This window comes from Manduca sexta, chromosome 24, assembly GCF_014839805.1.
Source record: "Manduca sexta isolate Smith_Timp_Sample1 chromosome 24, JHU_Msex_v1.0, whole genome shotgun sequence".
Taxonomy (NCBI): domain Eukaryota; kingdom Metazoa; phylum Arthropoda; class Insecta; order Lepidoptera; family Sphingidae; genus Manduca; species Manduca sexta.
In genome coordinates, this window is record NC_051138.1 from 2,690,930 (window position 1) to 2,717,821 (window position 26,892).

Genomic DNA, 26,892 nt, shown 5'->3' on the forward strand with positions numbered 1-26,892 from the left:
GTCTCAGTACCTTATAACAGTTTGGGAAGTATGTAATGAATGCAAAAGACGGTAATTAAAGTAACTCGTGTAGTGTTATATTGTGAATTATCGTTTGCTTTAACGGTGAAGGAAAAAAACGTGAGGAAACTTACACACCTGAGAAGTTCTCAACAGGAAAATTGAGGGTGTGTGAAGTCTACCAATCCGCATTAGGCCAGCGTGGCGGACTAAGGCCTAATCCCTCGCAGTATTAGAGGTCCGTGCCCAGCATTAAGACAGTATATAATACAGAGCTGATATTATTATTATAAACCACGCCATTTTACCATTAATGTTAAGTCCATAGCCTGAGGGAGAGTGAGTCTATTCGCATTTATCGGACACAATTCTAGATGATATTAAGCAACAAAATTTAGTAGGTATCACTTCACCCAGGGATCAAAATTGAGACGGTAGTAGACGTAACCAATGCCCAACACAATCACAACACCGAGACAATCCATGAAAACTAAACTGATTACCTATATCCAGCGAGAATGTTCAACAAACTGCTCTTCCCAGCTCCCGATGGTCCCAGAATGGCCGTCAATTGTCCCGAACGGAATTCACCGTTAATACTCCTTAAAATTATCTTCGAACCTGAAACAAAAATGTTTATTTTTATTTATTTAATGTCGTATATCATTATTCAAGTTGTATAAGGCGATGGATCTAAGGTTATTTCTTGTTTTTGCATTTATGTAAGATATCGAAATATTATTTTCGGATTTTATCGCGGTTTTTTTTTATTTTAATTTTCTCCCGTTTCGAAGACTGCAGCCTTCATAGTTACGGGTGGAATGTGGTGTAGGTCGTCCGAAAAGTCAACGTTACTATAGATACATAAAGTTTGTAATTCTTTTGATTTGGCGTGACGTGGCATGGGACTTTGTTATATAATAATGATATTAAATATCGTATAAGTAAATATGTACTTAGACGTTCATTTTCCTTATGTACTTTGATTTGTGGGACTAAAGAATTGTATTTTATTATGTTATGAAGTTACGTAATCTTTCGTAAATAATAAGTATAAGCGAAACACAAACTTCTACAAAAACATTGGTTTAAGCTGACAAAATTAAAATACAAGAATTTACATATTTGAAAAAAGATTATTTACAAATTAATACTAACAGATGCTACCAACTTATCGCTAGTAAAAATAAACCAATCACAATGAAGTTTGAACTTATTTCGTGGGTTAAAGTGCCCTTAAATGTTCTTCAATGTCCTTCAAAAATTCATGAACAATGTAGTTTGATTTCAAAATTATTTGGTGATGCTCCTGTCAGAGGCGACCTTAGGAGGAGGCGAACCGAACAACTGTCTGGGGCCTCGTGCGGTCTCTTAGAATTCTTTTTTTTACGATTTTCTCATCAAAACTATTAAAACCGAGGTACTTTTTTTTCTCCGCCCAGGGCCTCGCTAGGTTATTTTTTTTTTATTTTTCGCCTACGGATTTGCGTCCATTAAGGCCGCCACTACCACCTATTAGAATGAGATGATGGCAAATAGTAAATGCCTTGGTGGCACCTCTCCACCTTTTCGAATATACAGACGTGATAGTGTTTGTTTTTTGTTAAGAAGAAATCTCATTAACAATGTTTGTTTAAAACCAATGCATAGAGCAAAGTTCATATTACAGTGTAATGATTATTAACAGAACCTATTGATTTATTAATTGTCTATTGCACGTAATTAATATTGACACCAACATGGCGACCTCATTACAATGTAAAAAACGTGACGCAAGCGCATGGTATGAATTTCAACTCGAACTTTCATCCCCGCACGGTGTGGTTTTGAATTCAGCTACTTTTGAGGTGGACTGTACTTATATCCGGTTTTAAACAGGCCGGCATAATTATGTCGACTGGCGAGGGGAAAAACTCAACACTTTCTGGACCCTACTCCACTTACCACCAGTACAGTAGGATCATTTTACCGCAACCGTTAAACACTAACAAAAAATAACTCCCATACGATTTATGATAGGAAAAAATCTAACATTATAAAAATAAACTCAGTATAATTTGTTTAAACAGCGTACGGTCGTAATTATCAGTAATAGTCGGTTGTTAGCGAGTCTAGATGTGATCATTACCTGAGAGGACGAATAAACAAAGCATAAGTCGAAATAGCTGGTGGTGTTCAGCACCAAAAATAATAATAATAGAATAATAATGTCAGCAAAACATGAACAATAATGAGGCGCATGCCTATGGGTTTTGAACCTGCCGACATTCGTTTCGGCAATCCGTTGTACAAACCAACTAGGCTACTGCCGCACCAAAAATGCGGAATATCCATGAGTCTTCTTGTTTAAGACGTTTAAGGTCGGTGGATTTTTTATTAACGAAACACGCATGGTGCCCGCCTGATAAGTGATACAACCACACATAAACAGTAGCTAAGTAAACTACTTCGCTCGTCACCCTGATATGTTAAGTCTCATAATGTTCAGTAATTGCGCTGGCTACAATGTCCTTCAAACTGAAACCCAGTCCATGGACTCTACTGCTTGGTGGTAGAAATAATTGCGGTGGTACCTATCCTCTCATACGAAGTACCTACCACCACGTAAGCAGTTACCGATATTATAAATAAAATTGCTTTGTGGATATAGAATTGCAAACATAAACGAGCCACTGCGCCTGACATATACGATTTACTTGTGAATTTTCCTTAAGACGTAAAAGCTATTTTTTTATACGTGGACGTGAAAGTGTACCCACTGATGATAGTAAGTGAAATGTGGCCCAATAGAATGTCAACTAACGAGAGATGCTTACACCTCGGCATTCGGCAGTCAGTCAGTCAGACACAATTAAGCCGACCTGTTGGAACCGAATATACACAGACTGGTCCCGGAACGCAACACACGTGGGCCACTATGGCGGGGTTTAACACCTTGTGCACGATTGTCATCCGGGCGGATATAAAATATATCCTACCACCTGCAAATATCAGCTATGTTTTAAGTCCACATTTTTTTCACGGAACCCTAAAATGATTTGCTTATACGTGTGTATTACGTCCAGTATAACCAGTTATAAGGTTCAATATTAATCTGACCCTTACTCGCCGAGTAGAAGGAAAAACTACATGCTTGTTGAAGTTATTGCTGGCGTGATTTAGTAGAATGCGAGTGCATATAATCATCAGTCACAGGATGTCCACTTAACCTACGTTTACCAAAACCTATGCTTAAGTGGCGAAGGGTCCATATAATCCGATTCCTATCGGCTTCCCTTTCGTAACTTATGTAAAATGAAATTTACGTGGAAAATTTGATTTTACATAAGTTGCAAACGGCATTTATTTTATTTCAGTAGCATTATAGGTTTTGTCAGGTTCCCTTTAGGAAAATGTCCCTCTGCGCCACTTCTATCATCAGCCCTGTATTATATACCGCCCCACTGTTGGGCACGAGCCTCCTCTACTACTGAGAGAGATTAGACCATAGTTCACCACGCTGGCCACTTCTATGCTTATACTTAATTTTTTCAAATCGTTTTGAAACCAATCTGCATCAAGATACTTCCTTTGCCATATTACACAGTAGGATGAAATCTTTCGTACTAATATTATAAATGCGAAAGTTTTTAAAAATGTTTTGATGTTTGTTACAAATAAACGCAGTCACAGCTGAATATGTTTGGATAAAATTTGAAACACGGGTAGACCATGGCCGAAATAAACACATAGGCTACATTATATCCCTGCAATTTGCTCCTATAGAAAAAAATGGAGAGTTTTTATCAGATTTTTTATAAAGTTGGCGCTGGCATTGTTTTTTAGGGACTTTTGTAGCAGGAAATGCTTTTCACATGGTCGAAGCCGCAAGAAACTCCTAATATCTAATATCATTATATGGACTATATAACATATATCTTCGATCGATAACATTACATTATTTTTTTATTTAAAATAATATAAACCATGATTGACATAATAATTATTACTATGATTCTATTTTAACCGTATGTTTTTTGTGCTTGACCATATTACGTCAAAACAATTTATTGTATATTCAAGGTCATTTTAACATTGCGTAACTAAATAAAAAACACATACTTATCTACTTAAAAAAAAACAGTTTACAATAAGTTACTCGAACCGTAATGTTAAATTAAATTAAGTTTCACACACCTCCGACTTTTCTAAAAAAAATATGTGTGTATTCTTTGTGAATTATCGCTTGCTTTAACGGTGAAGGAAAACATCGTGAGGAGCTGCATACTTAAGAGTTCTCCATAAGAATTTTGATGGTGTGTGAAGTCTAGCAAACCGCACTAGGCTAGCGTGGTGGACTATGGCCTAAACCCTCAGTAATAGATGATGCCCATGCCCAGTACTGGAATAATATATAACACGGGGCTGATAGGAAACCTGCATACCTAAGAAGTCCTTTAAAGGAATTTTGAGGGTGTATGAAGTCTACCAATCCGAACTAGGCCAGGCGTAGTGAACTAATCCCTGATCCCTCAGTAACAGAGGAGACCCGTGCCCAGTAATGGGACGTCACAAAAATGCCTAAACCAATTTTGATGTAGTTCTATTCTTCACGCTGCAGTAAACATTTATGTTATGAGTAGACAGTGTTATTATACTGTTTGCTATCTATCTAATACACAATGTAGACACATGTGACACTGCATAAAATATAACAGAAACCTTGAATAATAAACACTATGCAATTTAATATCAATATATTATTTACATAATTAATATTTTTAATGACGTTTATTTCCTATTATAAATAATATAATTCATATTTTAAAGTCGTTTATTTCCTGTCATAAAAAAAACAGACAAATTCTTAATTATTTTTAATTATTAAAATTCTTCTTAATTTATTTTTTAAAAATACTATTTTTAGCAAACGTATACAAATCAAGGAAATATTTATACAACCTTCAGTGCTATTATGCAAATATTTTACCATATCCGAGCTTTTTGTACTAACACGAACAAAAAATTCTGTTTTATAATCATAGTTATTAGAGATAACTTTAATATTGTTATAGACGTTCAAATAAAGACAAAATTGAGAACTCGGAATCAGTTATTGAATACATTATTCCTTTTATTGAACATTGAGTATAAAAAAGAATTATACATATTTCCACGATATGTTTCCTTACTTTGTTTGTTTCAATTTTTTTATAATGTGGATATTGTTACATTAATTACATAACGAATATATACCATGAAATTTGCTGATTCAGTGTATTTCCTCCTAAAATAGACATCATTTTAATTTGAAACCAGTTAATAATAATATTAAGAAACCCATTACAATAAGAAATATTTTATTAGTTTAAAATTTTCTAAAAGACCTAGAATTATATTTTTTAAGTAATTGTTCGTATATCCTTCCATGTTTCCGCCCGCAACGCATGCGCAGTAAATGTATGGCACGAATGTTTATTTATTTATATAAGTTCTCCAGCAGATTATACATTAAGTTTACACAGAAGTGGTATAACGATAGTCATATTCTGATACAAAACCCTCTTTAAGTAGTAAACAGCATTTGTTTAAGTAATGCGTACATTGTTAAATTACATATTATAGAACATATAAACTAAATAGTAAAATTATTACACTTAATAAGGAAACAGGATATTAAAAAGGAACGTTCAAGGTCATTTACTAGGGTGAAGGTCTTAATAGGATGATATATAGTAGCTAGTAAATATTTATTGCGCGAATTCGACATTTCCTTGTTTTTTTCGATGATAAATATCCTTGACTGTCATATTTGTCAGTTGATTTTCAAGAAGCGTCATTTAAGGTACTATTGTTCAAATATTGTTTAAATTTGTCAAATTTCCTAGTATTTTCTGTTATGTGACAAAATAAATATTACCTTTATTGTTAGATTTGTCAATTCTTAAATCAGTCAGTTGTTGTTAAGTTTTTTTGTATATATCTTGTAAAGGTATTGTTTAATGTTCACGATAAATAGTTAAATATAGCGTGCAAAAAAAACATTATTTATTAATGTCTTGTTTGTAAGATATTGAAATGAAACTATTTTACGGAATTTATCCTTCAGGGCGGAGGTCCAGTTACATCGAAGGCTGCAAAGTCTTCGAAACGTGAAGAAAATATTAATATAAATAACCACGATAGAATCCGTAAAATAGTTTTATTTTAATTTCATTCTTTATCAAAACTGAGCAGATTCCGACAAGTGATGTATCGACCTTTAAATAATCGCATCTATTTCAATGTCATTAAGTTCTAAATAAACTTAACGAGGTCACTGACCTATCACGGCCGTTGCAAACATAAAAAATATTTTTCGAAATATGTTTATCGGATTCTCAGTTTGTAATTTGCAGTTATATTTAATTAATATGCATATTATGTATACATGGTAGTATTCAGGTGAGTCTTGGGGGTCTTTTATATCGTATTACTAGATGTATTAGGAAGAGTTTATCAAATTATCTGTGGATTTAAGAAGGTTGATAATAGGCACATTTTTTCCATTCCTGTTTCAAGATCTTGTTTCGGGATAAAAATCCCTCTAAACTCAAATTACCATAGTTTGCTAGTAGTGATTTTTTTTTTAATTAGAGTGATTGTTCCTAAGGTAACGTGTTTTGATTTTGTACCTTATTTTATATGTAACAAAAAATAGTATTAAAAATAATTCTTCTATGAAATGTTAAACATTATTTAGATTCAGTAAATTTTTTATTTTACCACAAGCTCGAAAAGCAGTATTAAGTAAAAAAGAACGGGCAAGAAACTATAATATTGGTCTTTTCAAAAGCAGTTCAAAGGTGTAAAGTAGGTACATGATATCATATAAAAACAACTTCCTCCCATCTGAAGTTAGAGCAATAAGAGTTAACCACATTTTAATCCACGTAACTCTTGTGACGGTGAAGGAAAACATCGTGAGGAAACCTGCACATCTGAGAAGTTCTCTATAGGAATTTCGAAGGTGCGTGAAGTCTACCAATCCGCACTAGGCCAGCGTGGTGGACTAAGGCCTCATCCCTCTCAGTAGTAGAGGAGGCCCGTGCTCAGCAGTGGGCAAGTATATAATACAGGGCTGATATTATTATTATTATTATCTCTTTGTGCCCATATGGCAATAGTAAATAGACTTTCCCCATCACATCAAGGGAGGAAACACTTAGCAAGAAGTAAATGCCCTACTTGCACTTCTGCCTACCTCTTCGTAGATAAAGGCGTGATTATATTTTTACGTCTTAAACTCAGTAAATGTTACGCTCAAGGACCTTCGCCCCAAATACCAGCCTGGTGTCGATTACACATAGTTTAGAACGGTTCCAACTGGCGTCTAATTTCAACAGCCAAGGCCCATGACGCGAAACTACATTCCAAATGTTTGTGGACCAAGGAGGTTGGTAAAAACTGAGTTGAATTATGGAAGCTTAGAGGCTATGCACATTTGCGGTTGGAATATTGTATACGCCTTAGGAACTGCCTTTGTCGCATAATTGTATTGCGTGTGCGACACTGTTGTGTAGTCCCCAGTTCGAATCTTGGGTCGGGCAAAGTGATATTAGGTTTTTCTGGTAAGTATTGGCTTAGAGTCTGGATTTTGTGCCCGGTATAATAATAGGCTCGTTCTCAGTCACATCATGGGACGAAACACACATGTTGAAAATAGGGTGCCTTGATTGTAACACTGCTACCCGTTCAGATATAAAAATGTGTTGTGTTTTTGTTTCGTATAGGCCTGGTAAAATAGTACTTATTATAACTTTATAGCACGATAAACCTATAAACATTTTAATTACATTGTCTCCCTCGAAAACATTGTCTCGTTCAGGAAAATACTGTTGACATTTCCACTTTCGATATTTCGGAAGAACGGAACCCAATTTTATATAACGGCCAAATATCTAATATATCACATATAAATAACATTTTAGGGAATAAGCCTGGTAGTGGTGAATGGTGAAATTTTCTGACAGGAAACCCGATACAACTTATAGGTTCGAATGATATGCATAAATGTGGTATGGAAATCTTTCTAATCATAATAAATTACGAAAAGGAAGCCGGTAGGAATCGTGTTTTACTAACACTTCTGAATCCTGAGGATATTTCAACACCGAGCGACAATAACTGAGTTGTTTCTAGTAAAGATTCCTATCAGGAACCCGTAACACGTGCTGTGAATGTAAATAAATATTCATTCAGCGGTAGGAAGTGAAAGTGAGTAGGAAGCGTACTTTCCTATTCCTATATAATCTATGAGATAATACCATAATTAACACGTTCACAGTCCAACGGGGAGGGATAACAAGTATCTAAATATACAGGGTCATTTGACATTGCGTTAGTAAATCAAACCACATCTCTGTATATCTCCATGAATAACGAACATTTCCACTAAAAATCCCGGTTTTACTTTTGACTTTTGTGGTTTATATTTTTGTTGTTTAGTTCGAATATGCTGTGTGCGTGAGTGTATTTCTGACTGAAAGTATGATGTTGCCGCTGCGACGAATTCTCTTAGAGTAGTAATTGAATTGAATTGAATTAATAATGGCATTAGAGCGTTTAAAATTAAAATTATTTTTTATTGATATTTATTTTGTTCGATACTTACACTTTTTTATTTTACTTCTAGGATTTAAGTAATTTATTATAAAGTTTTATTCTCAAGAAGATGAGTATATGGTTTCATTTAGTAAATCAATGTCAAAATTATCCTGTATATACAAAATAAATGTGTGTATGATCCGTATGGACTCCAAAACGACTAGAGCTTTTTCAATTACATTTTTAGGTAATCTTTAGATTAGGCACGCCGGTGATCCTGTGAAGTTTGGTAGCGAACAAATCACAAGAAGTTATCGGACTATGAATAATTAGTGCTACCCATTCGAGGCCAGAGAAGGCCATAAGTTTTAGCAATTTTTAAAGTCTAGAACTAACACTTTAAAAGTAAACTATCTGACTATAAATTCCTAAAATGGATTTCGTTCGAAAAAACTACGCTGTCTTCTTAGCAGTAGGTTAAAACACCCGGTGGATTGCCTGAATCTAGCAGAATAGGTACTAGGTACGACCTCAATATCTGTTTCTGCCGTCAAAAAGTACAAGGATATGTTCCGATTTGAAGATTTTTTTTGCCAGTGTAATTATTAAGTATTGTGGTATTTAAATTCCAGTGTTTTCGGGTGACGAATACAGACCAGTATCATGTATAAAATCTCGATATACAAGTCATATATGCTGATAGTAGGATATATTTTATATCCGCCTGGATAGCGACCACCGTACACAAGGTGTTAAAGCCCGCCATAGCGGCTCATTTAAGTGTGTTGCGTTCTGGGATAAGCTTGTGTATATACGGTTTCAACAGGCCGGCATAATTGTGTCGACTGTCGGCGGACAATCATCTCTCGCCAGTCGACATTCTATTGGACTGCACTCCACTTACCATCAGGTACAGTGGGGTCACTTTGACTTACACGTCAAAAAAAAGACAAAGTTACTGTTGATTCCGCGAAAACGACTCGAATGTCATCAACAATTATATCCCGCATAAGACATAATCAATTTGCATATCGCTAAACTAGATCTGAGCCCTGTATGATAGTGTAAACGCGTAACGCGGCCGTGTCATGTTATCTTCGAGAAATGTGCGTGGAATGGTATTCTGTAAGCCAAATTTCTATAGTCCTAAACATGATGCGTTGTGTTACGTGCTTGTTACGCACTGTTAAAATAACGTGCGGGATAGAGAATAAGGCCCCTGTTGCAAAACATTTTAACCGCAATAAAGAAGGAATAGTCATAGACAAATAGTTTGGGTAACATGAAATGTTAAAATGAAGAAATATAGCATTTTGATATGTATTTAATTGCAAGATAGTGTTATCTGTTTGATCGGTGTTTGAGTGTATGGACAGGTGGTGTACATCCAGACAAGCGGCTTGCTCGTGTTTATTTTGTATTGCTTTGAATGACGAGACGAGCTTGCCGTTCGCCTGATGGTAAGCGATACGACCGCCCATAAACAGTAGAAACACCATCCGACACCTTGCATTACAAAGTCTTGTTTGGTATTCCACTGCGCTCGCCATCCTAAAACATGAGATGTTAAATCTTATTACGTCCAGTAGTTACAGTGGCTACAATGTTCTTCAAACCGGAACACAACGGTGACTACAAAGTGCTTCTTGGCAGCAGAAATAGACACTGCGGTGGCACCCGGGCGGACACTTACATATGAAAGATCACTAGTGGTATATAAAAGTCTTGAAAATTATTCACATAAAAATTAAAAACAAAATATATTCGTTCGAATGTAAAAACACACCTTTGTACATCATAACTCATAATATAAACGTTTGAAATAGACATGATACAAAGCTGTTTTGCATCCAAACAATCGTACAAAAGGTCAGTTACGGTCACACGGCGTGCTAATGTACCTACTTACTATTGCTATTGAATTGTAATTTCTTAACTAACTACTAACTTCTTAATTCCTTGCAAAATATTTACCTTCTTTTGTATAAATTGGTAGTCTTATCCCGGTTTGAGTCCTAATAAACTTCTCCGGCCAAGTTAATTTAGTAAATACTCTGAATGTAACCAAAATTTCATCCAAATCTGTTCAGCCGCTTCCATATTAATATCCAAAAACATTCATCTCCCCGTGTATGAGTATTTGTAATATCAACAATATATTTTAGACTGCCTCTGTGGCGTAGTGGTACTGCATGCGCGGCACGACAGCATTCTGAGGTTCCGAGTTCGAATCTCTGGTCGAGCAAAGTGATATTTGAGTTTTTCTGCTCAGTATCAGCCCGGAGTCTGGAATTTGTGCCTGATATGGCGATAGACTCCCCATATAACATCATGGGGCGAAGCACACTTGAGGAGAAATGGGTGCTCTGGTTGTGCCTCTGCGGTTCGAGGATAAAAGCGTGATCTGTTTATTTTAGCCTATTTAAGAGGGTACTGCCAAAACTAGTAGGTATATAATAATGTACAGCTAAAGGTAAATAGCCTTTACCGTTCTACCAGTTAGCATAGTTGTGTAAAATCTTTAGCGGAACTAACATGTGCAATGATTGCATTGAAGGCAGTTTATATCATTTTGTTACTAAGTTACACAAAGTGGACTATGTATTTGCTAGGAATTCTATTGTTTACAAATTAATTTATTTGCGTACTTAGTTGATGGAATTCTTAGTATTGATTGAGTGATTAATGCTCAACTTATAATGCTTTATAAATTTGCACACGACTTTGTATTTAGCAAAGTCGATTTAAAGAGATTTTTGAAAATACATCCCCTAAAGAGTACAAACACCACAGGAAACACAACTTTATTAACAATTATTACAAGCTTTAATTTAACTCGCAATGTATATATGTATCTATGTTCGTATCTAGGAAATTAATTATAAACCAGTTATCCTCAACCGACTAAGCTGAAATTTTGCGCACACTTTTAGTTTAGATGACAATACATAGTAAAATAATTATCATCATTCTAAATCCAGTATGGCGGACAAGTCATTTTTGGCGCCCTTCAATCAATAAATATCGGGACGCTAAGCAACTTACTATTAGGTGCAGTGGATACCTCAAAAAATCGTGTTAAAAAAACCACACAAAGTATCGTTCTGAGAGTCGAACCTCGGACTTTCCACACTTTTTTTTTTTTGTTTGTTTTCGCGGAGAAAGTGCCTTATGACTACCGCCCAGCCTTCGGGGGGGGCGACTGAGCGGTTATGTTGGGGTCACCGTGCCTTGCGGCCCGGCGTTGAGCCACCCGGATTTGATCTTGACCTTCAGGTGACCGCCGGGCCGAGTCCCTAACCTATATACACGCACGGCATACCAACTAAAACTCCGCGGTGGCCGTCTTCGGCGCATTAGGGACGACTGTGGGCTTCCTCTGACTGAAATGTTTAAGTTTTCGTCCGCAGTCGTCCCTGCGCGGTGCCGCCTGTTGCGGCCCGTCTCCTATGGGGGGGCTCAGAAGCCCCCACGTAACCGAAGGACGCTCTCGGCGTCAACGGCAGCATGAGGCCTACCTTCCACGCTGCCGTCCATCTCGGGGGTCATCAATGTGCGAGATGTGCACAACGTACACTAAGGGCGGACGGCCCCCCGATGGCCCCTATTAGTCGCCTTTTACGACAGGCAGGGGATACCGTGGTGGAATTCTCCAAACGCCTCCATTCCACAGGGCGGACGGACTTTCCACCCTAGCGTCTACGCAGCCACTAAACCAAAGACTAAATCTCTCTTTATTAAAAGTTTAATGTATTCCGCACATGTTTAGACTGCGTGAAGAATAACAATGTGCCGTTAGGCGTGTGATGTATGTCCCATACTAAACGACGTGCATAAGAAGTACTACTTTAAATAGTAAGGTATATTATCTCGTACACATCTTATTTTTCTAGGTTAATAACTTACTTTGTCTAGAATTGTAATTATGGATGTTTAAATTAATTGAGTGGTAATGTACCGGTCTAGCAAGTTTTAAATACAGTAATTATTTTAAATATTTTATTCCGTTAAGTACTTAATTCTTTTTATATATTATGCAGATAAAAAAATTGCATTCCAATAAATTTAAAAATGTTGATTCATAAATCAGTATTTAAGATTTATATTATACCAACTTTTACGCAAATAAAGGATTAGTTCATTCATCCATTAATTCATTCATTCATTAGTCCATCCATTCATTCATTAGTTCATAAATCCCGCCAGGATTATATGTACCTACCACAGTTTTGCGGGTGACCGACGTTAAATGTCAGTGTTGCTAATGCAATATTTCAGTTGATTTTAAGGGAACCAAGAAAGCATATACCGCAAATTATTTTTATTAAATTGTAAAAATAATTAGCAATAATATACGAAGCTGGAAAATGATTTTTAATTTCTTTGTTGAATGCTCTAATCTCTGGCAATGATGTACTCTGATCATCAAAACCCTTATAGAAAACTCTATTCTCCCTTAGTGCAACAGGCTACTTTTTACGCTGGGAATGCACTTTACGCCAGTAAAATAGCGGGCAGAAGCTATTTAGTTTTACCGTTCGTCGGCCCACATTATAAATTGAATTACGTCACTATCTGTGTATAGTATAGGAGTATAGTTTCCTATTATAGGACTATGTAGTCATCTCCGTATTTAAAGATCTCATCAGATCTGTATCTTTTTGTATTATAGGACATCTATTTCTTCAAGCCCTCCTTATTCCATTCATATTATGTGATCTTCCAGGCTAGACTCCCAATTCGAAATAATCATACGAATCCTGTAGGAACCATCTCTCTACAGGGCACTAGCCTCATCTACTACTGAGAGAATTGAGGCCTTACTTCATCACGCTGACCTAATGCGGGAAGGCAGACGTCACGCATCTTCCAAATTATGCACATTTTCCCCATTCGAGTAATATTCACAATTTACTACGAATAAACCGAACATAAAAAAGTCAATACCACAATAAAAAAATATGGTGAATTTATATTCACATGGAATTCTCAAGCTTTTATTTCATAAGTACAATTACTGTTAATAAATATATATTTATTTAAATTTCGTAATATGTGGAAGGCAAATAAATTATTATATTTATTCTACTTTTAGTATTGAGTCATGTTCCGTTGGTTGATCGCTGTCATTATTTAAAATTGAATTCAAGCATGCGATATTATTAGGCATGTTATAATTTTAGATTATAATTATTCTTCTGAAGGTTTTTATGCTTTTTATAAGGTGTGGAAAATACATAAGTACCTAATTGAATCTTCGTATGTGAATACGACAGATAACCTCTAAAACTTCAAACTGAAATATCTTTTTTTCAAAGGTTAATTACAAGGTGTAAATTTTAAGGCAACATTGATCAGGTATTGTATTTAAGAATAAAAGACGCTGTATTTTAAAATATTTTTCATCTAGGGATATAAAAATATAACAACAAAAATTGTATGGCAGATCGCCATTGTTTTTTTAGTAGTGTAGTGCCCTTATCGATGAAATGAGACGCAACAATGTGAACTAGTTACGGCAAGCTATACAAGCCATTGAGCAGCGTTCACGTGCAGACTCCGTCTCTACTGTATTTAGGTCGCAGGACGGTCACGTGTTTCACTCGGTTAGCTAGTGATGTGCCCGTCTATCGATTTTGTCGTTATCGAGTCGTTATGGCTAAAAACTTTTACAACAGTAAAAAATTTATATAGTGAAATTCGATATTGAATGTTAATTATTATCATACATACTTACGCCTTTTATAGTGTACCCAGTTTCCGCAATGTATAACAATATACCTTATCCCAAAATATTCTAGGGGTCGACCCTATCGGGCAAAAATTTCAAACTCTACGCTGGATTTGATCAAAAATCTAAATATTACTTTACGCTATAACCAGAGGAGCGAACCCAAAACCTCAGCATAGTCTAAAATTATTTCCATATTATCTACGTTTAATGATTTCTTATGTTTTCGCGAATGTTACAAATCGAAATAAAACTATATTTCGGTTATTATCGCGGATTTTTATATTATAATTTTCTCACGACGCGACGCTTCGAAGATTGCAGCCTTTACAGTCACGGGGCGGAGTAATAGTCCGTGATAAAATTTTAAAAATAGTTTCATTTCGATGTATAGGGCATTAGTAAGTTTTAGCATCTAGGTAACTAGTTAATATGTGAGTATCGTATGTATTTATTTATTATTCTGAATAGGTGCATTTATATGAATTACAGTTAATTTAAACAATTAGTAGTCCATGACGCGATGATGTAATAAATCTTTGTATAAACTACTCACTATAAATGTACCGTTTTGTAGGACTAACGAATGAAAAAAATAGAAACTATCTCCCATCAGTCGTCTATTTAGACCCCACTACAATCACATTTATCAAGTATAGTCGGATCACTTTGACGTGCCTTTAGAGAAAGAAAAACTATATTATGTATAATGATTTCTTATGTTTACGCGAATGTTAGACATTGAAATTAAACTAATTTTCGGATTCTATCGCGGTTTTAGTATTTTTTAGTTTTCTCCCGACGTTTCGAAGACTTTGCAGCCTTCATGGTCACGGGGGGGACTGATTGACTATATTATGTACTTAAATTCCATTTTAGCGACTAGTCACTAGACAGCTCTTTCCACGTGTGAGTTTTCAAAACGATAATCTACTTGCTACGTATTTTTATTATTTTATGAATGAGGAGACGAACAAATAGCTCGTCTAACTAGGCACTACGATTGCCCAATGTAAGTAGAAGCTACATTGATTAATAATTTAAATCCCTTGTTCTTATCCAAATTAGCTAATAACGTCAGATTTTTACATCATATTATTTTTTGTGTAAATTAAGTATTTTTTTAAATTACGTAGTTATAAATATAACTGTACAAAGTAAGTAGGTATTACTTTTAAGTTGTAAATTATGAGGTTATAAGAATAAATGAACAAAGCATTATTTTGTAAAATTTTAATACAGTCGTATTTATTTCACAAACTCGAAACCTTTGCAATTTTTAAATAAATTGTTTTGTATGCTAATCTGTAATAATAAATTAAAACTCAATGTTAAAATAGTGATTTGTATTATAAAGATGCTTCAGATAAACCAAGACATACGTCTTAGGATTCAATGTATATACCTATATACATACGACAAAGTGACCCTACAGCACCTGATGGTAAGTGAAGTGGGGTCCAATAGAATGTTGACTAACGAGAAATGATTACCCCACGGCAGTCGACACTATTATGCCGGCCTATTGGAACCGGAGATACACAGGCTGATCCCGGAACGCGACACTTACGTGGGCGTCTAAGGCGGGTTTTAAAACCTTTTGTAGGGCCATCGCTATCGAGGTGGATATAAAATATACCCTACCCATAAAATATATGCTATATATATGCGTTCAAGGGCATTTTTAATTAGCGCGATAATGCTACAAACGTTAGAGTATTTGTTACCTCATAAATATTAAACAGATTACGTCAGAGTACGTCGAAACCTTTCCTGGTTATACAATTACATTATTCTTTGCCAATTTCCTATTACATACATTATTATACTTAAAACATATTTGATTGTCTTGTTTAACATAACAATAACTAAAATGCAAATATTTTACAACACTAATTGGATATCAAACAGTTTTCACAAAAAAATCTAAATTCATATTTCAAACGATGTAACGTTTGTCTAGGGAAGTGAAAAGGCCCATATCGATGACGTAATAACACTAAACATTTCATCGACATATCGTAAGTGTGAAGCCGACATCACTACATTGCGTATCACATGCAGCTTTCTAAATATTGACCAACGCTTGCTAGCACAACCATAATAGTAATTGCATACTAGTTTTAACTTAGTGTTAAAAATTAGGATTTTGTAATTCATGACTAAGTATTATTCGACAAAAATTAACACAGAAATCAAACTTAGGACCTCTTGGATTACATAGGCTCTCATTGACATTTGTAAAGCGTAATTATTTACATATTCTTATAAAACTAAACGGCGATAGCCTAGTTGGGTGTGGAACGGACTGCCGAAACGAATGTCCGCAGGTTCGAATCCCAAGGGCACCCACCTCTGACTTTTCTAAAATGATGTGTGTATTCTTTGTTACTTATCGCTTGCAATAACGGTGAAGGAAAACATCTTAAGGAAACCTGCATACCTGAGAAATTCTCTATAGGAATTTTAAGGGTGTGTGAAGTATACCAATCCGCATTAGACCATCGTGGTGGACTAACGCCTAAACCCTGGCAGTAGTAGAGAGGGCCCGTGCCTAGCAGTGGGACAGTATATAACACAGGGCTGATATTAAAAATCTTTTGACTACATTCTATATCTAAGCAAACATTTATCAAGTAATAAACGCTATCATCACTCATCTATAAGCTACAATAAATTCAAACTTGTTTAAAACCAGTTCACACCTTCAGATATTTTCCGATGTTTTTTTTTCTAGGTTATACTAGCCTTTGACGGCTATTTCCTACTTCCTATTTCTAGAAGAATTCGAAATATGTGACGCTAGGTGTGGCTTGTAGATTCGCCTGTTCTATAGATCTTTCCGGAATAATAATTGCACGATATAATTTTCTACGTTTACTAACAAACATTCAAACAAACTCGCATATTATTTATGAATCTTAAAACAATGTTACTTGACCTATTTTTATTTCACTTCAATTAAACGAATTATTGTAATAAATTTTTCGTAAAATTACTAACACTGCAGTGGCGTAGGGTCAATATAATTCGAGTCCAGCCGGCTTCTCTTTCGTAATTTATGTACAATCTAATTATCATTAGAACGTTTAAATTAAACTATTTTATTTTATGTATGTTATAAAATATTAAAACCACGATTAAATTCGTAAAATAGTTTAATTTAAATGTCTAACATTCGCGTAAACTTAATAAATCATTATCATTAGAACGATTTGCAGACCACATTTATGCAAATTATTACTTATATGTTGTGTCGGGTTCCCTTTTGAATAATTTTAACCTTCGCCACCGCAACACTGAATTAGATTCATCTTTATCTAACCGCATTTAATTATACAACTTTTAAAGACTTACTAATGAACATTGTATACGTTTCCGAATGAAACAAGTTTTCGGATTTTATCACGGTTTTTTTAATTGTAATTTTCTTCGGACGTTTCGGAGACTTTGCAAGGTCACAAGGCGTAAGGGCATAATTATGCAAACTGCAATTGTTCAAAACATTGGGACAGAAATAAAATATAAAAAACCGTAATAAAATCTAAAAACTAGTTTTATTTCAATGTCTAACATTCGCGAAAACATAAGAAATCATTATTCATCTGTAATTATTATTCAGTGTTCTGTCTTGTTATGTTGAGTGACATTTGTCGTCAGAGGAAGCGAGACAAAACATAGTATGACAGATTTCACAGCGTTTATTGGTAAGCCCCTAAATCAATTTTCACAAAGTAACAATTAAACTGTGAAAAAAAATATCATAAGGAAATCATTATACTTAGAAGTTCTCTATAGGAATTTTGAGGGTGTGTGAAGTAATTCACCGCACTAGACCAGCGTAGTGGACTAAGCCCTCTGTAATAGAGAAGGCCTGTACCACAGTGGGACACTATATAATACAGGTCTGATATTATTATTATAATCTCGGGGATTCTAGTATATTCGCGTAGAGTTAATTTACCGTTTCGCGAGAGAATAAACAGTTTGGTACTAAACTCGGTAACCGATAGACAGAAGGTCGGCTGTATGTGGCAATATGCCAAAGCCGTGACTGCGATCCGTTCTACTGTATACCTTTATCACCGTACGTTGCACCATGGCTTCGCTAAATAGACTTATTTAGTTCGTGTTAGGTAAATTACAAATTGCACGTTAATATTGTAAATAAATATATAGGGTGCCCCCTTCTGAGGGTACGACACTTAAGGTGCTCCTTCTAGTAAAAACGCACGCTAATCGTATTTTTTAAAGTCTCTGTGCGAATTTTAAATTAATAATAATATCAGACCCTTATTATTTACTGTCCCACTTTTGGACTGCGCGAAGTTTATAAAAGCTTTAAAAAAATTTACATCAAATTCCTACGATATACGAAAACAGCGTGCCCTGGTTGCTCGGGGACGCTGTTTTCGCCAAGTGTATTCCATCCTAAAATGTGATATGACGAGCCTATTGCCATATCAGGAACCAGGACCAGACTCCAGGCTGATAGCAGAAAAACCTAATTAACATTTTGTCCAAACCAGGACCTCACAGTAAGGGCCTAATTGAGCACGCATTAAAGTACGTCACCGAGACTGTCAAATAGTTAAATTATACTTGTTCTAAACACGGGTTTCTAAGAATAGGGCTTACGTCCATTGTCCACTACACTAGCTTAGGGTAGACTATGTTTCCTAACTTTAGTTTCAATCAGTTAACCTTTACCAACAAAATCCGGTATAGAATGACTAAACCGCAGTAAGCCTTACGAAAGTGTAAAGCGAATTATAATAGAAGATCCCATTAGATTGGCTCATGGAAAAGGGATGAGGAATTGTGCAAGTATTGTTAAGGTTTCTCAAGCTAATGCACTTTCTTTACGCGATTGCAAGAGATTCGCACGCCTTTTTGTCGACGTTGCGACAACAGTTTTGAGAAATGTCGCAAAATCAGTATCATTCGCTAATGTTCTAGAATAATCTATAATTTTATATGTACGCAATTCAAATGACTGCCTCGGTGATGTAGTTATATTGCGGTATGACGGCATTTCTAAGGTTTTGGGTTATATTTCCGGGTTGAGATATTGGATCTTTCTACTCAATATCAACACAGATAATTTATGCCCTATATGGCGATAGGCTCGCCCCCTATCAGATCATGAGGCCGCAGCCGGGTTCAATGTACCGACGGACTGTTTGCACAGTACACCGCAGCGGTTGTTCCGGTAGAGATCTGAGGTAATGCCTTATGGTACCCCGGAGCCGCCTCTAATGCGTCGATGAAAGCTACCGCGGGGTTTTAGTCGGTACGCCGACGTGCATAGCGTGCTGGCAACTCCGACATACCCGCCTTGGTTCCTTGAACTAATGCGGGATCTTAAAGTGATTTCCCGACGCGACAAAAAAAAGATCATCAGGCCGAATACACACGGCGAAAAATACGCACTAGTTGGGCCCCTGCGTACCCCTTCGGGGATAAGGGCATGAGTGTATATATACAACTCAGATTAAACACTGAGGTGCCTCCTAGACTCTATTCTACTTGTACCAAATATACGATATAAAATGCTAGCATTACTTCGTTTTGTTACTATATAAATGATGACCACGAATTCGATTATTCTATCCAGACACGACAAAAGAACCCACTGCACTTGGTGGTAAGCGGAGTGGAGTTTAGTCAGGGTCGACTGACAAGAGATGATCCCACACAAGTCCAGTCCAGTAGATATTTTATAAGAAACAAGATGCGATGCCTTACAATAAACTAAATGTTACTCTTCTACTCTAAATAAGGACAGATAAAATTACAATTACAATAGTTTTAAATAACCCAATACCGTCTGTTTATTGTGACGCCAAACTTTGATACGAATTATCAGTCGCAAATTGGGTCGGCATGTCTGTTTCCGTTATTATAGGCATAGTGCGTGCATATTTAGGTTAAAGTCACTATCATGTGCAGAGATCAAAGTGTAGTTGCGTATGTGCATCGAATTTGCACCATATTTTTATACAATTAAGTGAGTAGTTGCATAAATCAATCGTATTACATCTCTTAAATAGCAGTATCACCACCCACAACTACGCATTACAAAGCATTATATGAATGAATGAAAACATTATTGTACACCACATACTGTAACAATTCTATTAAAAAGAAATACGTGCAGCAATAGGAGCACTAATCACTAAAAGCGATTTCTTAAAAAAAATCTGGACTTATAGTGAGAGATTTATAACTATCCAAACAATCAACTCAAATCAAAAATCCTCCAACTCTGTTTTAGTCCATTATGGGATTTGACCAAAAAGTCGAATCATCTCGTATTAATGAAATTGTTTATTTCAGAATATACGTCCATAGTAATAGTGTTTATGTAAAATCTATTTTGCTGAAAACATTTATTATGATCTTAATTAAATTTGCAACGCGTCTCACCATTTCAGCAATATGCAAAATATTGTATACTTACTATGATAGTAAAATCAGGGGGGCCTATTCCGTTTATAGGGGCTAATCCACCTTTTTGCAATTATGGGTGTTCTATTCGAAGGACAGCTTCAATAATTATAGGTGAGAGAGTCAAAAATTCTCTATTTACCTCGACCGTTTCGATAGTCCTATATGTAAGAAGATAAAACAATCCCCTATTTACCTAAACGGCTATCAAAGTAGTCCTTCGATTAGAACGCCCGGGGTTATGAAAAGACGGATATACCCCCGTAGACGCAATAGAGCCCCCTAACCCTAGTGACATATATTTTATTTTTATTATATATATAAATAGTCCATCAATTATTTATATAACATGCTATTTATATCTAAATTATTTTCCTACATATTACAACAGGCGATTCACTGGCCTTTAAACAGGCGTATGCTTAAAAATCGGTCGTGTGGTTGTTGTCAATAAGGGTCAAAATATGATACTCACTTTTTCCCGCCTGTACTGTATAGGTGAGGTCCTGGAAGGTCAGGTTAACGTGTGGACGTTGAGGCAGGTGCGAGAGATGCGCTCGGCCGAGGGCCCGCGGTGCGCCCGTCTTTTCCATAGTAAGAGTGTTACTTATGCATTGCTATCTGTGGACAATCGTAAATAAGTTTAGATCATATAAAAATCAGGCTTACATATTTTCTAGATGTAATGCAAAAACAGTCAAAATAATTTTTTTTCTCTGTCGTATTCGGTTTTTAACGATTTATTTCCGTGTTTTTGCAACTGGTATGTAAGAGATTATAAAGTCGTCTAAATGACATTGGCTTTTATTAAATTTATTAACGCAAAAATAGATAAATAATGCAGGTCAGATAAAACATATTTGTTTTTTATACAAACGAATTCGGGGCTAAGAATTCGTTCGCCTTTTAACCGACTTCAAAAAGAAGTATGTGTATGTATGTAGTTTTTTATTATGAGATCGTATGTGCGAGTTACTTTCCCGATAGTGAAAGCGACTTTTACTATGTTTGCTACTATTTCTGGGTGGTTGTATCGCTTACCATCAGGCGAGCAACATGCTCGTCTCGTCATTAATTTCAATAAAAAACTATCAAGCAAATCTTCATGATCAGTAGCCCATAAAGAGTAGCTTTGTGACTACCTGCTTTGTGTTTATCAAAGATAAAGTAAATCCTTTGAAGTCAATTTTTAGTGAAGAAATACGATTGTTGATATGGACACGAAAGTTTTAAGGTGTTTTAATTTTTTCAATTTGTTCAGCTACTTTTGTGACTGACTGTACGTTTACTTACATAGACGTGCAAGTATGTGTTTCCCTACAATAATAATTAAAACAGAATACTACTTACATCTAGGTCTTATGCACTTGGAAAAAGTCGACATTACCCAGTACATGGTTAACCAATGTGCCAATTCAAGCAAACCCTTTCAACATCTATGTTTACTTCTAAAATCGAAATATCGTCACTGACTTTCGCATTTATGACCTGACCAGCAAAATAAAACACCTCTTCCGTTTTAAACTTATTAATACAACAAATTAGTTCCATTTACCGCAACATGGCGAATATTTAGTCATAACGATTTCTTATGTTTACGCGAATGTTAGACATTTAAATTAAAATATTTTACGGATTTTATCGCGGTTTTAATATAGTCATAATCAAGAAAGATGCACGTGTTTAAAACAAAACAGTAGACAAAGCTTGAACACGTAATGTGAGTACCTATCAACATCGGCTCAAAGTGCTATTGTTCGTACTTCGTTTACAAATACCTCGCGTTCAGAGCGCATCGCTTTGCACACTATACTACATCCAGTAATATAGGCCGGCATAATTCTGACGACCGTCAACAACGCCTTTCTCGTTGTCTCGCTAAATTCATTTTTTTATTAAAAGGTTAATTTGGTTAAAAGGTTACGCGGTTATCGCAATTAGGTTTTCATTTGGTTAACCCATTAGGTTTATTCTTATAACAATAAGGATAAATCTTAAATAAATTATTATTCAAATGAATAGTAGAAGAGTAAAATGTATGACGCTAGAATTGACCTATTTAAAACCCGATTGTAAACCAATTAACACTAAAGATACATTTACCAAAACAAAGGTTTGGATGCTACACGGATTGGTTATTTGAATGTGATTCCTTTGTAATAGATTAAAAAATTAAACTCCGGTTGGAAATTTTCGTTTAATATCGAATGTAGACAACGGACGTATGTAAGTATTTTTAAACTAACCCGAAAAATAACTGGGTTTGAACCGGCAAAGGCGGTTCTTCGGTCTCTAGCAACACCACCCAGTATGATAAATTACAAAGATCTCAGAACATTTGGCTCATCTTTCAAAATTTGGGGGCTCTCTCTGCTCTTTAAAAACCGTGACGGGCCGCAAAGCGGTATCGCGCAGCATGACTACGCGCAACTATCTTTATGCAACAGGATATCCTGGGGCCATATTGTATGCGCCGACGAAGGCCACCGCAGTGTTTTAGGCAGTCAGACAGGGCTCCACAATTACCCCTTGATATACACATAATCTCCTATTGAGTTTAAAATAAAAGCAACAAAAATGTGCAAGGCGTTTTTCAAATCTACCGGAGTTAAGTGTAGTCCATAATTACAGCGAACAAATAATAGTCCTAGTTTTAAGTATATATAACACACAAACGATAACACAAAAATGTTTTTATATTACCAGACTAAGAAAGTTCTAAAATATTATTCTTAGTTGTTATAAACAAAAAACCTGGAGAATTAAGTAAGAATAATTTTCAAATCAATCTTATTTCATTCATATACATCATTTTTACAACATTTATTCATGTTTTAAAAGACACAAGCGCTCAATACGCGTGACATCGCAAAAACACGCAACACAAGTCCAATTAAACAGTTATGTACAAATTAATATGTTATGTGAATTGACATTGACACGCTTTCGGGTCAAGTTTGGCCCCAAACTGTTGCACGCAAATATAGATACGATGGAATAGAAAGTGTTTTGTTTTGTGAAGGATTTTTGGCGGGGACAGTAGAGAAGGGGTTCAATGGCCTATCCTAAGGTGACGAACAACCGACATCTTGCTGAAACTCACGAGGTACACGATGGTGAAGCCGATAACTGTTTCTGAAAGTGCTAAAGTGGCTTTTGCTATCAATTTGACAATAGTGGTTTCCGAAATGTTTGACAGTGTTAACGCGACGTCTGTTGTATCGGCATTTTTATTTTCGATGTAAAGTCATATTCCTCATATTCTATATCCTTTGTATTAGCCTATAGTTAAATAGCACAAAATTATGAATGACACCAAAACCTAGTTTTATAAATATGATTCGGTTTTAGATAAGAAAACGACATATAAGCAGCGATAGCCTAGTTGGGTGTGGAACAGATTGCCAAGATGATAATCCGCAGGTTCAAATTCCAAGGGCACATATCTCTGACTTTACAAAAAAATTGTGAGTATTCTTTGGGAATTACCACACTGTTAAGGTGAAGGAAAATATCGTGAGGAAACCTGCATACCGGAGAAGTCCTGTATAGGATTTGTGAGGATGTGTGAAGTCTACCAATCCGCACTAGGCCAGCGTGGTGGACTAAGGCCTAATCCCTCTCAGTAGTAGAGGAGGCTCGTGCAGTGGGACAGTATATAATACAGGGTTGATACTATAAAAACATTTGAGTTTACATTTGACACCTACTCAATACACTTATAACAAACACTGCACAAGGAAAATATGAATTTTAATTCATTTCGAGGATATTTTGTGCATTTGCCGAAAAGGATTGCATCAAGGTTTACCTTTAGACTATTTGCTATGACTAAGCACAAATGTAAGGTCATTTAGACAAATAATATTCGCCAGTCATCGCGTTCATGTTCTTTTTGTGCAACTGAAAGGCAACTATTATCAAACTTTCAATTAAGTAATTTTCAAACACACGAATGTTATGAACAAGGGATGAAAGCCTAATTTACTTAGTCGTCTTTTTTATTTTTTACTAGGTTCAAAAAATTGTGAGTTGGACTCACGCGCCGAGAATTCCGTACAAACTAGCTTTTTTACTAAAGTACATATATACGGTTTTCAAATTTTTCGTATGTGCTGTAAGCAATTGCTTCTTGCAAAATTTCATGATCCTAGATCAACGGGAAGTACCCTAGATGATGATTAAAATCGCAAAATATGTGACATAAACGGTCATATCTTTTGATCGCGTTGACTTAAAAGTTTCTTTTTTTTCACATCTGAAAAGACCATAGGCTGTGCTAATTAATAATATTTGATATAAATTTGATACCTCTACGCGTCCCTGAGAAAAAGAGTCCTAACAGACTGACGGACAACAAAGTAATCCTATATATAATGGTTTCTTTCTGAGATACGGAACTCTATAAACAGAAAATATATGCTCATTCCATATATGTATAAAACTAAATATACTATAAAAATCGCAATGTCAAATAGCCTTTAGACGTTGAATTATAATTTTTCTATCTAAATAGGGCTTTTATAGCGTGAAACGTCAATCAAGCAAGAAAACCAGCGACCAGCATCTAATGCCTAATAAATACTCCACGTTAAATAAATCATGTATGCTAATTATTTCACCCATATATACGCAATAAACAAGGCATCGGAATTATGTATCAACATACAAGAATTTATAGTCTATTACACTACAATACAATAGTACTTTGTTACATTAATCCCCGAAGCTGTGAAGAGATAGGCAGAGGTGCAACATGCTGCCGTGCGTATTCCGTCCCATAATGTGATAGGTCACTGTTATAACCTATTTTAAACAAATAATTTTACTTGTTTGACTAATATTTTTTATTCATATCGAGGTTTACACTTAGACTCGAGTTCTTATATTATGAGCACACACATAATAAAGCAGCTTTATGGATTGCAGTTCAATTCAGCTGTACACAATGAACGCTCGAAACGCTAGTACGTAGTACATATATCGATGCTTGCATTTTAAACAAAAAAAGGGATGAGCTAATCGATTACCCGGCGGAACACGAATGCCAGTTTAAATGTCGCATAATTTTTAATAACAAGACTACGTTCTGTTATACTTTTGCTATATATTTATGCTCAAGCAATTTCCGATGTTGTATTTGAATATGTTTTAACATAGTAAATATTTTTTTACAGCTTCAAAGTAAATTATCGTAAATGTTTTAATATCGATATGTTAATCGATATTTTATACTTTACATAACGGTCTTAGGAGTTATAATATTACATTCAACAATTTTAAAACCCATACTGACACCATAACTCAAAGACTGTCGTTTGTGGTAAGCTATTCGAATGCGACCTAATAGTCACCGTAATAAGGTATAAAATCCGCCATAATAGCCCACGTAAGTGTCGCGTTCCGGGATCAGCCTGTGTATATCCTATTTCAAACAGGCCGGCATAATTGTGTCAACTGACGAGAGGTAACCATCAAATTTCAGCAACTGACTGGATCTTAATATCAGGGGCAGTTGGGTCACTGCCGTGCCATCCAAAACTTATACCAATAAAAAACAAAGCAAACTAATTAAAGTTTTTATCGCTCTTCTAATAGAAACTTTTTTTTCAAGACCTCTATAAAACATTGTAACCTTAATATTTTTTGCAAACTACTTCAACCATTTCAAATAAAATTGCGCGTTTATTCGTAAATGGCATATTATTTATATAATGGGTCGATTTACATTATGATTTATTAATTATATGTCACGATGAAAACTATAAATAAAAATAGCTCTTGCGAAAAAATACCTTTTAGAGCATATTGCGTTCACTACACATTATTGTTTAGAATATATAGTAATGTAAAGAAAAGTATTACAAATCATTTGTCATGTTTACGCGAATTTTATACATCGAAATAATAATAGTTTTCGAATTTTATTGCGGTTTTTTATATTTTAATTTTCTTCTGACGGTTCGAAGATTTTGCAGCCTTCGTGATTGCGAGAGATGTATTACAAATCATTTAATATTTTCCGTTAATTTATTTGCGATTCCTGGTCAAATTTGAATGCAGATTTTGCTCACGTTAAAAATCAGTCTATCATGACGGTACATAATTAATGATAATAAAGGATATATCGTGTTTTCAAAACATTA

At 35.4% G+C, this 26,892-nt stretch overlaps 1 protein-coding gene across 3 annotated transcripts in view; it reads right to left on the minus strand.

Annotated features, from left to right (window-relative positions):
• The window catches only part of LOC115440645 (ATP-binding cassette sub-family G member 1), a 46,946-nt gene that overhangs the window by 9,420 nt on the left and 10,634 nt on the right, over nt 1–26,892 (minus strand). For 2 of the 3 annotated variants that reach the window (XM_030165039.2, XM_030165040.2), the window contains exons 2-3: nt 21,222–21,367; nt 504–621 (exon numbers count right to left, since the gene is read on the minus strand). In XM_030165039.2, coding sequence (XP_030020899.1) covers nt 504–621; nt 21,222–21,339 — 236 coding nt within the window. In that variant the 5' untranslated portion in view covers nt 21,340–21,367. The remainder of the gene's footprint in view (nt 1–503; nt 622–21,221; nt 21,368–26,892) is intronic. The other variant, XM_030165041.2, reaches the window with a different exon arrangement.